This window comes from Mastigoproctus giganteus, chromosome 2, assembly GCF_048544385.1.
Source record: "Mastigoproctus giganteus isolate SK-2022 chromosome 2, ASM4854438v1, whole genome shotgun sequence".
In the NCBI taxonomy this organism is placed as follows: domain Eukaryota; kingdom Metazoa; phylum Arthropoda; class Arachnida; order Uropygi; family Thelyphonidae; genus Mastigoproctus; species Mastigoproctus giganteus.
In genome coordinates, this window is record NC_143576.1 from 215728023 (window position 1) to 215740856 (window position 12834).

General features: G+C 36.3%; 1 protein-coding gene across 1 annotated transcript in view; it reads left to right on the top strand.

Moving 5' to 3' along the window:
• The window catches only part of LOC150090083 (uncharacterized), a 116095-nt gene that overhangs the window by 96485 nt on the left and 6776 nt on the right, over positions 1-12834 (top strand). Inside the window, exons 7-8 of the mRNA XM_090390168.1 lie at positions 2924-3290; positions 12324-12510. Coding sequence (XP_090246294.1) covers positions 2924-3290; positions 12324-12510 — 554 coding nt within the window. The remainder of the gene's footprint in view (positions 1-2923; positions 3291-12323; positions 12511-12834) is intronic.

Sequence of the window (12834 nt, forward strand, 5' to 3'; positions counted from 1 at the left end):
ACCTACATTTCTGTGACACAAAGGGTTAAAATCTCTAAAAAAGGTGCCTTACAGATATTTTAGAAGACATTGTAAACCATTTAACTAAACCATATTCCATGGAGACGATTGGACTTTCAACAGGATTTGGTTCCTCATAAAAGCTAAATCTTGCTGAAAGCTTTCTAAGACTAAAACATTACAGCATAGCTTTCCTGCCTTATCCCAAATTCACATTGTCATAATGGTCTTCTGGGATGCCTGATCTGAACCTGCTGAATTACAGATTGTGGTCAGAATTGTTGGGAGTTGTTGCTGTTGATGCTCCAAAAGTCATCCTTCCTAATTTAAAGTTGTCAATTCTAGTATGAAAGAAATTAATATAAAATGTTATGATTACACTGAAATATGTTAACTTAAAATAACTTAACACACACATGCACACAAATACAATCAACATGAATTCAGAAAAAAATTATTAAAAAAATGTCTGTCGATTTACAGATATTGCTTTCCACATTTAGTATGTACAATGATGTTGCGAGTTTCAGCAAAAATTCTCATTATGTGATAATGAGAATTTTCAAGAATATTCTGTATATCACTGTGCATAATGCAGTTATTATGCACAGTGATATACAGAATAGGAAACATTCATAAAGGGTTATACAAATTTAAAAAAAGTGCAATATTGAGTTCTTTTTACCATATATTTTAAAACTTTCATTTATCTTAAAACAAAGACTCCACAACTGTATTGTAAATATAGTTGGAGTCTTTGTTAGGTTACTCAGTACCATTTGTAATTTTCTGAAGAAAATTGTTTTATTGCAAACCAGTTCATTTAGGCTTAGGTGGGCTTTGAAAATAACTCATTGTAATAAATTTTTAGCATAACTATTTCATTCAAACAAGAATTATAATGCATTATTAATATGCTAATTCAGCTGGAATGTTTCACCTAGAAATATTTTCATTGTAATAAAAACTTCATTAAAACTTTGTTGTAATGGGATTTTACTGTAGTTCTGAACAAAAACATAGTGCATGGCATTTTCGACCAATAAGTTTCAACCCCATGAAAATAAAGCTGCCCATGTCATTTGAGATTGCCAATAGCAAAATACCAAGTACATAGAAGCAAAAATCCCACTTAGGATTTTTGCTTCTATGTACTTGGTATTTTACTATTGGCTGTTCTCATATTGCTAATTTTTCTTTGCTCTTGACACAATAATGTGGACATATATTTTATGCAAGATAGCTGAAACACAAAACAGCTTTATTGAAATGGTTGATGTATGAATATTTCAAAGTGTATTGGCTAAAAATTTATAAATATAATAAATTCTGTTTTATTTCAGAATAGCAAATAAGTATTAATAGTACAAGGGCTGTTCAATAAAGAACAATCATTTTTTTTTTTTTTTTTTTTTTTTTGCAACATACCTTTATTAATCATCCATATTTTGATGGTCCTTTACAAATTAGTCCCATTTGATGAAATGCACTTACCTCCTCAATTTCTGCTGTTCAAAAATATGGTGGAAGCAATTTTCTGACATACATTTGAGAATTGCCTTTGATGTCTTTATAACTTCTAACAACTGGAAATGTTTTCCTTGCAGTTCCTTCTTTAACTTTGAATATAAAAAAAAAAAAAAAAAATCAGTGTTCAGGGTCAGGGCTGTAGGGCAGATGAGAAACACATTTGACCTTAATGCTGGCTAAGTGCCTATTGACAGTATGAGCAATGTAAGGTCTTGCATTGTCATGAGGCAGCGTCCACCCACCTGCATGCAGTTGTCATTTGCGACGAATGTGATCCTGAAAAGTGGGCAGTACAGTTCTGTAGTAAGGTCTGATAACAGTTGTATGACATGACACGACACAACATGCTGGTAAACCATTCCTTGAATGTCAAAAAAAATGACCATAACCTTTCCTGCAGAAGCTACAACTTTTGCTTCTTTTGGTGTTCACAATCACATGAATTTCCAAACAGAGCTTTGTTGCTTGCACTCTGAGTTGAAATGATGAAACCATGTCTCATCCACCATTATCACCTTCTGCAGACCCTTGCCATCTTCAGTAACCATCCATTACAGCTCCTCTATGCAAACTTGCTGTTACTCAGGTGTGAGTAACCTTGAAACCAGTGCTGTAGTCGTAAAATTAGCAGAAGGTATACTCTATGAATGTTACAAAAAGAAGAGAGTATACTGTGCATATTAATTGGATTCCAGAGGGTATACGATGTATATCCGTATACACCGTATTTCAGACTTTCAAAAAACTAGAAGGTATATGGCATTATGGCGTATACCCTCCACTACAGCCCTGCTTGGAACCCAGTGTGCACAAACACGTCATATGCAAATGATCATGGAAAATAAATACCTTGCATGCTTCCTACTGATATTCTCAACATATCTGCCACTTGCCTTAATGATCTTATCTCACAATTAAAGAAGCAGTGTTTGTAGTTTCTGTAGTGACAGCAGTGGTTGGAACTTCGGGACCACCAATTTTTGTGATTGAATCATGTCCATCTTTAAACATTCTAAACAACCTGTGAGCTATGCTATATGGAAGCATAGATTCACCATAATTCTCTTTTAACATTTCACTCACTTTAGCTGATGTTTTTTGAGAGGAAAACTAAATTTTAGAGTGGTATACAGTTCCTTGCATGTTACATAGGTGAAACTGAATAGGCATAAACTTGATTGACTGCCAAAGTCACACTGTACACACAAGTCGACTGGGCAGTTATGTGATGCTGCTTGATTTAGTCTTAAATTCCACATCTCAGCTAGAAACATCCAGCAGTGTGGCTGTTCATGAAAAATTATGATCGTTCTTTGTTGAACAGAATAGCCCTCATAGTTTTTGAAATAATCTTAATTTGTCCTTGAATGTTTTAAATTCTTCTTTCTGTTAGGTACTACAGCCTTTAGAGGTAAATACCTCTAAAAGAACATCATTAAAAATGCAGTTATGCTCAGAAATAGCATTAAAACCCAATTCTTCCTCTTCTACACCAAAATCATTTACAAAATCAAAGAATAATTCATCTCCCAGAAGAAGGTCAGTTAACCATAGAAGTTCTATTGCTCAAACAAAACTTTATTCTCATGAAAAGGTTCCCATTACTAGAACTACAAATCCAGTTGTTGACCAGATTGAAGTAGGTAATAAACAACCAGGCCCACTAAAAGCACTTATGCCATTAACACAAATGGTTAAAGAACCAGTTATACAGAAGAAAGCGCCAAAATTGCATAATACAGAGAAAAAACAGTTGAAAGGTATGTACTATTTTTCAAATTAGTACAGAAATGCAATCAGTAATTAAGAAATATTCATTATATTGCTATTTTTGGCCATTGTTCTGCAAACCCCTAGGTTTTGGCAAAAGTTTTTATTAAATTAAATGTCATTGGTACTTTATTTAATGAAGAATACAACAGCAATATGTAAAATGATCAACATATCTAAAATTGCTTTGTCATCCTCATTGTACCTTACAATAATGCAGATATAACTTGCTTTCAGGCTTCTAAAAAAGAACAGAAAGAAGGAATTCAGATAATTTTAAATAAAATATTAGTCAGTTTCATTAATAAAACCCAGAAAATTGTGTGTCTGCTGTGAATTGGGGAAAAAAAAATCAGAGTGCAAGGTCAGGGCTGTAGGGTGGATGAATAACACATTTGACCTTAATGCTGGCTGTGTCCATTGACAGTATGAGCAATCTGAGTTTGTTGGGTGCAAACTTCTTGACAAAAGCAGTTAATGCTGCTACTACTTCTTTGAAGTGCTTCAAATCAAGTCAGCAAAGAAATACTTGTAAACTTTCCAGTTCTGTTGCTCACATTTGGTTTTTATGATTTTTCTAGGAAGTTTACTTTTCTTCCAGACAGCGCTGTGCCAAGAAATTTTAGTACCTAAGGTAAGAATGAAAAATTGCATCCTATTGTTAATCATGGCAACATTGGCAATTATTTAATCTTTCTTTTGGCACACCTTTCATCTTTTAATCTGTGGCAAGAGCCTCGTTTGCCTCACCCTCTGCACGGCTCTCCTTCCTGATTTTAGTCAAGTTCATTTGATCCCAACTAACTTCTCCCCCTTTGTGGGTACTATTTGAAGTAGAAAATGCTATCGAGAAACCCATGCACTGCCAAAGAAATGAAATATGCTGTAATTATGATAATGTTTTTTTTTTTTTTTTTTTTTGGAACTAAAGAAAAAAATCGCATATAACCAAAAGTTCAATCTCTTTGGAGAACAAAAGCCAATGGAATTACATACAGATACTTTTTAAAAAAAAAAAAGCTTTATTAAACAGTGGCAGCCAATGGTTTAAAAAGAGTGGTTGTTGAAATTTGCATTTTAATTTTTGAAACTGTTTAGTTTCAAAAATTTAATAATACGTTCTTTAATAATACACAACAAATTCGCAGTACTAGAAACAGTGTAAACAATTTTTCCAACAAGGGGTGCTAATAACTTGGCAACATAGAAAGTTCATGCATAGGTGTATTACAACAAGAAACAATGGGCTGCAAAGGAATATCAGGTTTATGGATCTTTGGAAGCCCATAAAAATGTCACAGTTACAACCTGTCGCATGAAGCTTTCAGAAATGCACAAGTTTTTTGTATACAATTAAGATTTTACTATTTCTAAGAGCAAGGTTATGATCTCCTTTGATGTGGTTTCTCTGTTCACTTCTGTTTTCCAAGAAAGTAGGATTATTAAAAAGTCAAGAATTTTTGGGGCCTTTCCTTCAGAATTAAAGTGTTGATTTCAGTGCTTCAAATAAACCTAGGACCAAGGATTTTCTCAACTGCATATGTTAAAGAGAGCCAATGGGTTTTTGAATGAGAATTGAAGAATACTGTGAACACCAACAAAACTAGAAAAATCGTTTAATCGCTCAGTTCAAACAGTATAAATGCTGAAGGAAGAGAACAATTTCATGACAATTACTTCAATGTCAATAGAAAGGACATCAGATGCTGTTTGAGCAGCATTATGCAGAACAGCCAACACCTTCCATAGCATCATTCATACTTTGCTTCAACTTTGAATAAACATTTTTTTCATCTTTATACAAACATCCACCAAAATTTGTATTTGTATTGTCTCCACCAAAAGCAGTATAATTTTTCTTATTAACTCCTAACTGAATAAGAGAGTCTCTGCAAAAATTTGCTATTGTTTCTGAAGTTGCATCTGGAAGGGATTTTACTTGCAATAGCCTTATAAGCAAGACTTTTTAACAAAAAAAATATTGCACAAGCAAAGGGAAAATTTTTTTTTTTCCTTCATCATGATTACTTGCATCCATGGCTATGCTGTAAAAAGGTGAGGCATTTAGATCTTTGATAATCTCTGTAATAGTAAATGGAGCTATTATATTTGTTATTATTGCAGTAGATTTTGTCCTGGCACTTGAAAATTTGCTTGCAATTTTGGAATCAGAAAATACTTCTGGTAGCAGTACATTCAAATAGTCATTTGAACTGAAAGACTGATGATGATATATAGTGTGGAAGGCCATTACAACTTCTGCAGCGATTATTTTATCTTCTTCATCTGAATTTCTCTTAATGAAAAAATTTGTTATTTTATTTCTTTCTTTGGTACTAGTAGAAGAAATCATACATTTCTTATGCTTATCTGTTAGTATATGCTGTTTTATATATGACTTTCCCCCATTTATGATATTGAATGAACAATTGCATACTGCACAAAGAGCTTGAAAAGGATTTTTTCCTCGTTTAATAAATGTCCACTTCTGAAAATTTGTTGCGAAATTTACACTTGCATTTTGCATTTTCAGGTTCAAATATACACAAATAAAAAATAGATAATAGCAACCACCACAAGAATTGAAAAGAATGAATTTGATAATCTCACGGCCATGTCAGAGTATCTTTCACTCAGAAGTCTGAACTCCTAACTAACCATAAACATGGGGTTGAACCATTGAAAGGGTTGCAAACTAACAATAAATTGAAGTAGTGTTGCCATTTAAGTGCCAATTTCTGTGACAGAAAAATAGCTGTAACTGCCAAATTTTTGTAATTTATTGAAAAAAGCTGAATACAGGACATTTAGGGCATCCTGACAAACTCGATACAGGATGTAGGACAAAATCTTTAAATATAGGACATGTCCTGTATATACAGGATGCCTGGTAACACTACATTAAAGCATAATTGAAGAATATTAGCTGTAGTGGACCACAAATGTATGCAGAGGACAAGAAGTATAGAAGAGAAATTCAGAAAAACATATGTAAATGTTTTGGACTCAAAAGTCGTAGAATGGCCTAAAATCTCCCTCAATATTTGAACAAATAAACTAACAGTGACTACCAAGAGATCAAAAGAACATAGATGTGCAAATCTGTAAATGTTGTAAATTTTAAATTCATTTCTTCTATACATAAATATGGGTCTATACCACAAGTACAATATTGTCAGTTTAAATTTCTAAAATTTAAATGATCTCTATTCACTATTTTATCTAATTATACCATCCATACACATCCTTTATTCAGTATCGAATTGTATTGCCTTTGTTTCAAATAACAGCAAATGTGCAGCACAAGTGTGGTCTTTGAGGTCGTCACAGACATTCTCTCAGATATGCCAGACAAGCTGTACTTGCTACCTGGGAGTCTAAAACGCATGGAACTGATATTCAGGTGACACTCAAGTCAAGTGGACCCAATTTCAGTGAAGTCCGGATGGTCTGTGACAGCCAAATCCTCTGCTTGCACCTTCATGATGGTGGGACTATTAGTAATCCTGGGTATAACCCCCATGGGCAAGCACACTGTGGGGGACCACCCAGGTGTGAACCAACGTAAACATGGGTCGATGTGTGGCACCCACACCACATGGAGGAATGCCACCCCTCTGTGTTACCAGGCAATACTAGGTGGTAGATGACTCATCAACTGGTGCAATACCACCAATTTGCTTATTGGAGGCTTGAAGTGGTGGAACCTATGTTTAGTTCCGGTCAACCCTTCCCCATCTCTTCCATCATGCAGTATGCTTGATGACTTTTGAGGCTATGATGGACATTATGGCGAGATCCAATCTTCCCTACATTTCGAGGGTACAGCTCTAAAACAGTGTTCGTGGGCCGGCCGCTAGTTAGTACACTGGATCGAACCTATTGGTAACTGTTTAAGAAGGCTTCTGGATCAGCTAGTGTATAATCTTGCTACCTCTACTCTGGCAGATAGTGACTGGAGGGAGTCTGAATAGTGTGTATGCAGGGCGCATTGTCGAGGCCACGTTGCGTCAAGGATCTGGGTATATTCTTACCATGTGTATGCCATATCCAAAAATTTCATTACTTCATACAGCATGTCTCCCCACCCCCTACTTTTTCTTACTATTGAATACACCATGAATTGTCAAACTAATAGTTTGACAATTCATAAAAGCTTATCTGCAGAAAGATCTAAACCTTCCAAACACTTCCTAGTTCATTTCACAAATATACGTGGTCTCAATTCTAATCTCAACGATGTCCATTTCCACTTGCAGTCTGCCAAACCCCATGTACTTTTTCTGACAGAATCTCATCGGTTGATTCAACTACTGCACAGATGTGCAGTAGTTGAATCAATCGATGTTGCCCAAATTATTCTCCTTTCGCCTCAAAGGTGGTACTTGTGTATATGTCTGGTCCGATATTCCCTGTCACAGAGTTGATAATTTGGAATCTCCTCTTTTCGATCTTCTCTGGCTTAAAATCTCTCCCTCATTGTGGCAAATTCATCTGTTGTCTCTACTGTTCTCCCAACTCCACCAATCACTCGGAGCTCTTTGACTTGACTTTTTGCAACTTGACTTTCTCCAGTCCTACTTTTCTAACAGTGAGGTAATTTTCCTTGGTGATTTTAATGTTCACAACTCCAACTGGCTTCCATTTTCTAGTCACACAGACCCAGCTGGTCAAGATGCTGAGGCTTTTGCAATTACTAATGACCTGCATGGATTGTTCATTTACCTACAAGAATACCACACAATCCTAACCATACAGCCTACATGCTTGATCTTTTTCTCACAAACAACCCTTCTAAGTACACAGTTGAAGTGAGTGGTCCTTTAGGCACCTCAGACCACAACTTGGTGATTGTCTCTTCTCCAGTGGCACCTTTATCTCATGGCTGTCCCAAACCTCATGTTGTTTGGTATTACAAGAATGCAAAATGGAATGACCTGCAAGATTTGTTTTCCTTGGTTGGATTACTGTTTCAAAACTCTTGATATTAACGTTTGCTGAGATCATGTCAGTGAAATTATTCTTGTAGGAATGGAATCCTTTATCCCACACCCCACTTTAAAATCTAATCTCGTCCTTTATCTTAACTTTGATTTTCCAATAAATGTGCTAAGGCTGTTCAAGAGAAGAATGTTGCATATTGTAATTGGCTTGTTTCCAATTCTTCAGTTTCATTTTCTGCCTACACCAAAGGATGCAACAATTGTAAAGCAGTTATTAATCAGTCCAAACTAGATTTTGAACAGGCTAAGAGTAGAAAACTTGCTTCTTGCCCTAATGGTAGCCGAGCATTCTAGTCTCTTGCCAAGGCTATCAGTGGATAGCTTTGGCAAGAGATCAGATCCACTGGTGATATTCTGGCTTATGTTACCCATTTATGGACAAATTCAATGAAAAAGTTCGGTGAAACACAAGCAGTTGCTCTTGACATCCCAAAGGCTTTCGATCATGTTTGGCATAAAGGTCTTCTAAACAAGCTTCCATCTTATGGTTAGCTAACTGTTTTTTGTAATTGGTTATCCAGTTTTCTCTCTGCTTGCTTACTGAGGGTGATGTAGATGGCTCTCTGTCTTCTAACTTCTCCACTAATACTGGTGTCCCCCAAGGTTCAGTTCTTTTCCCCATTCTTTTCCTTTTGTATATTAATGACCTTCTTCCATTGACTGGAAATCCTGTCCATAGTTTTTCTGATGATAGCACATTGCTTTCCACTTTCCATTTTGAGAAACCTTACCCTGCTCAGTCAGCTTCAACTTCTCAAATATCCGCTACCAATTCCTTAAATGCTGATCTCCAGGTAATTCTCCAGAGTGGCAAAGACAACTTAGTTGATTTCAACCCTTCTAAAACTCAGTCTTGTCTTATATCCCTCAAAAAAGGATTCTTCTGCTCCTATGCTTATCTTTGGTGACACTCCGATTTCTAGGCAAGATGATATATCTCTTTTGGGGGATTACCGTGATTTCTGATCTCTCTTGGCACAAGCACATTACAAATATTGCTTTCTCTGCATATAAAAAACTTGGTTTTCTCTTTCTCTCTCGGCGTTACTTTTCTCCAAACAGCTGTTCAATCTGTACAAATCACAACTCTGCTCTACCATGGAATATTGTTCCCACATCTGGGTTGGTACCCCTAAAACCTCTCTCGGGCTTCTAGATTCCATTCAGAAGAAGTCAGTTAGGTTAACTAATGACTCATCTCTAATAGTCTCTCCACTCTGTCTCATAGACGTACTGTTTATGCTGCATGCCTTTTCTACGGATACTTCCATGGGCACAATTCTTCTGAATTGCACCTTCAGAATAACAGCAAATGTGCTTTGATAATCCCTGCTCTCTTTTTCAAAACAGTCCAAACATGTGCCGCCACCAGCCACCCATTTACTGTCCAATTTCAAACTCACAGAACCAACTTTTCATCTTCCTTGTTTATTCATTCAACTGCTGTTTTCTGGAACAACCTTCCTTCATACGTATTTCCTGAAAATTAAGTCTACAGAAATTTAAGTCTAGTGTTAACAAATATCTTCTTTCGACTTCTCAACCTCCAACCCAAATCTAAGTACTGTAGGTTCTAATTCCTCTCATTTGGAATTTTCATTAAAAAAAAACAGCATAGATTCTAGAAGGCGTTTTAGTCAGTTTTGGTCTAATTGTGACCATTCTAGTAAAATATCACATAGCTGCAACAAAATTGATGGAAGAACACTTCATTGCCAAATCTCTCTCTCTCTCTCTCTCTCTCATATCCCACACATTCCTAATAGGTCAGAGATGGGGGATACCCCTGGTTCTGTCAGACAACTAATAATACATTCTCAATAGGACTGATAGGTGAATGTGGAGGCCAGGGAAGATGTTCAAATTCATGTCATGTTCTCCAAGCCATTCTTGCATGATTCTGTCATGATACACTGTTGCATTGTCATCCATAAAGTACCCGTCAACTTTAGGATAAAAGTGTAACGTTGCAGGATGCAGTAGATCTGATAAAATTCAGGTACTCCCTAGATGATATTCGACCTTCCATGGTATCAACAGGCTCAGTCTGTGCCAACAAAAATTCCCCATACCATGATACCACCTCCAGATATTTGTATTGTCTTAACAAGGTAAGCAGGGTCGATCACTTTGGGAGGTTCTTGCCACTATCTCTGCCTACCATCAGTGCAAAACAAATGTATCATGATTCATTTGACTGTATGACTTTCTTCCATTGTTCTGCTGTCTTTTCACGATGTTCTCGGCTCCAGTGCAAGCGGATTTTTCTCGGAAACAAGTGGCTTTGAATAGGCAAGCAATGCCAGTACTTGATTTCTTCAATTCACTGCACATGGTATGGGTTGAAGTAGGGAAGTTCTGGGCTTGGTTGAATTTGTATGTTATTTGCTGCTTGCTGGATATCCCATTTTTCCTCACTCCTACTTAGAGTATGATGGCTTCACTTTTGAAGTGTTTTTTTGCTGCCACATTTATGACTTTGAGATGTGGAAGAACCACTTGCTTTCCAGTCATTAAAAACCTTTGAGATAGATGCTTTTGAGAAATGAGTTGTCTTTTGTGGCTCCTGCTAAACGTGCACCCACGATAAGACATTTTTCAGTCTGATAGATCATGCATTTCAGGCTTCAGATTAATGCTGTCAAACAGCCTATTCGGTCTTTATACTTAAAAATGCAACACATTATTATTATTATTAGGCGCCTCCGTAGCCAGGTGGGAAGGAGCAGCAGTGCGTAGCACATGCTTCTTGATTAGACCAGGGTTCGAGCCTGTCACCACCAAATACGGAGAATGCGGAAAGGTCGGGGAATGACCACCACATATCCCAGAGCAATATGGCCTTAGTTGCTAATGCTCCTAAAAAAAACAAATAACAACATTATTATTGTTATCATTAGCCATATGGTGCAAGGAAGCCTGAGGCTTATGCTGCACCAGCCAAAAAAATTCCCGAGTTACCCTGAGAGAGAGAGTCAGAAATAGAAGGGAATCACCAAGAAAGAGAACAATGATGATACCTAGCTCAGGACCCTGGGTGTGCCAAGCCCATACTCACCAAATGTGAGCACCTTTGGATTTTCTTTGCATCTATTTGCATTTATTTTGTCTGTGACTGTCTTAATACAAAAGTTTGTATTTTTTTGGCTTGTGTTTGTGTGTAGAATGTAAGCCCTACTACCTACTGTTTATGGTAAAACCATTTGGTTAAATAAACTAAATGAAAAATTAAATTCCTTGTATTATGATAGCATGACTCAGGATTGGTTTCACTCTTGCAAAAGAGATAAAGCAGCACCAGGAAGAATTCTATTAAATTATTTTAAACAAATTGAAGAGATTAATGCCATGTCTGAAAATATATTCAGAAATATGTTACTATAAACATTTCATTGCATTAACCCCAGGGGCTCACATTTGGTGAGTATAGGCTTGGCATACCCAGGGTCCTGAGCTGGATATCATTATTCTTCTCTTCCTTGGTGATTCCCTTTTACTTCTCTCTCTCATGGGGTAACTCAGGAATTTTTTTGGCTGGTGCAGCAAAAGCCTCAGGCTTATTTGCACCATATGGTTAATGGTGATAATAGTAATAATTATGAAATGATTTCAGGAAACTGATGAAAAGGCCTAGTGAATAAAGGCTGCATATCTCAACTGTCTGGGATACCAATGCTGATACTGCAACTAATATACACCTATAGAAGTATCTGCAAGTGGATATTAGTAATAGATAATGTTTGCCATAAACAGAGATAAATTTGATTCTTGCATTGTTTCTATTGAATATGCAACAGCCAGAAAAGTTTGTGGGGGGGGGGGGTTACAGTGCCTTTTAGGGGACCTTACAGGACCCCTAAAAGGCATTGTTAGTGGGCTAAAACAAAATTGACATCTTATTCTTCCTAACTGCACAAAATGTCATGTTTTCAGTATTGCCTTATATATGTTAAAGCCATTTCACACTCTTAAACTATTTAATGCCTAGGCAATTTAAAATACCTAGAAATTTTCTTACAGGACTAAATACTTCTTTGCCATCATTTCCAAAGTCTGAACATTTGGACACAGCAATGAACAGAAGCTCAAAGTTCTCATTCTCAAACAATGTCACCACTCCAAAGACTAACCAGACTTCAACTCCTGTAGAGAATTGTGGGAATATTCTGCCAGCTTCTACTTTTACTTCCACTCCTAACGTTCATTTGTAAGATTTTTAAGCATTGCTTGTTACTATATTTTACTTTATTAATTTTTGCTTAATGAATTAGTTTTGTATATAATTAATTAAGGGTGATGCAAATTATAGACCTGTTAGTATAACTTCTGTTCCAGGGAAAATTATGGAGTCACTAGTTAAAGAAGTGATGCAGGATCACCTAGACAAGACTGCAGTAATAGTTCAGACACAGCATGGGTTTGTTAAGGGGAAGTCTTGTCTGACCAGTTTGATTGGATACTACAATGTGGTCACAAAGGAACTGTATGCAAAAAAAATAATTTTGATATATACTTGGATTTTGGGAAAGCT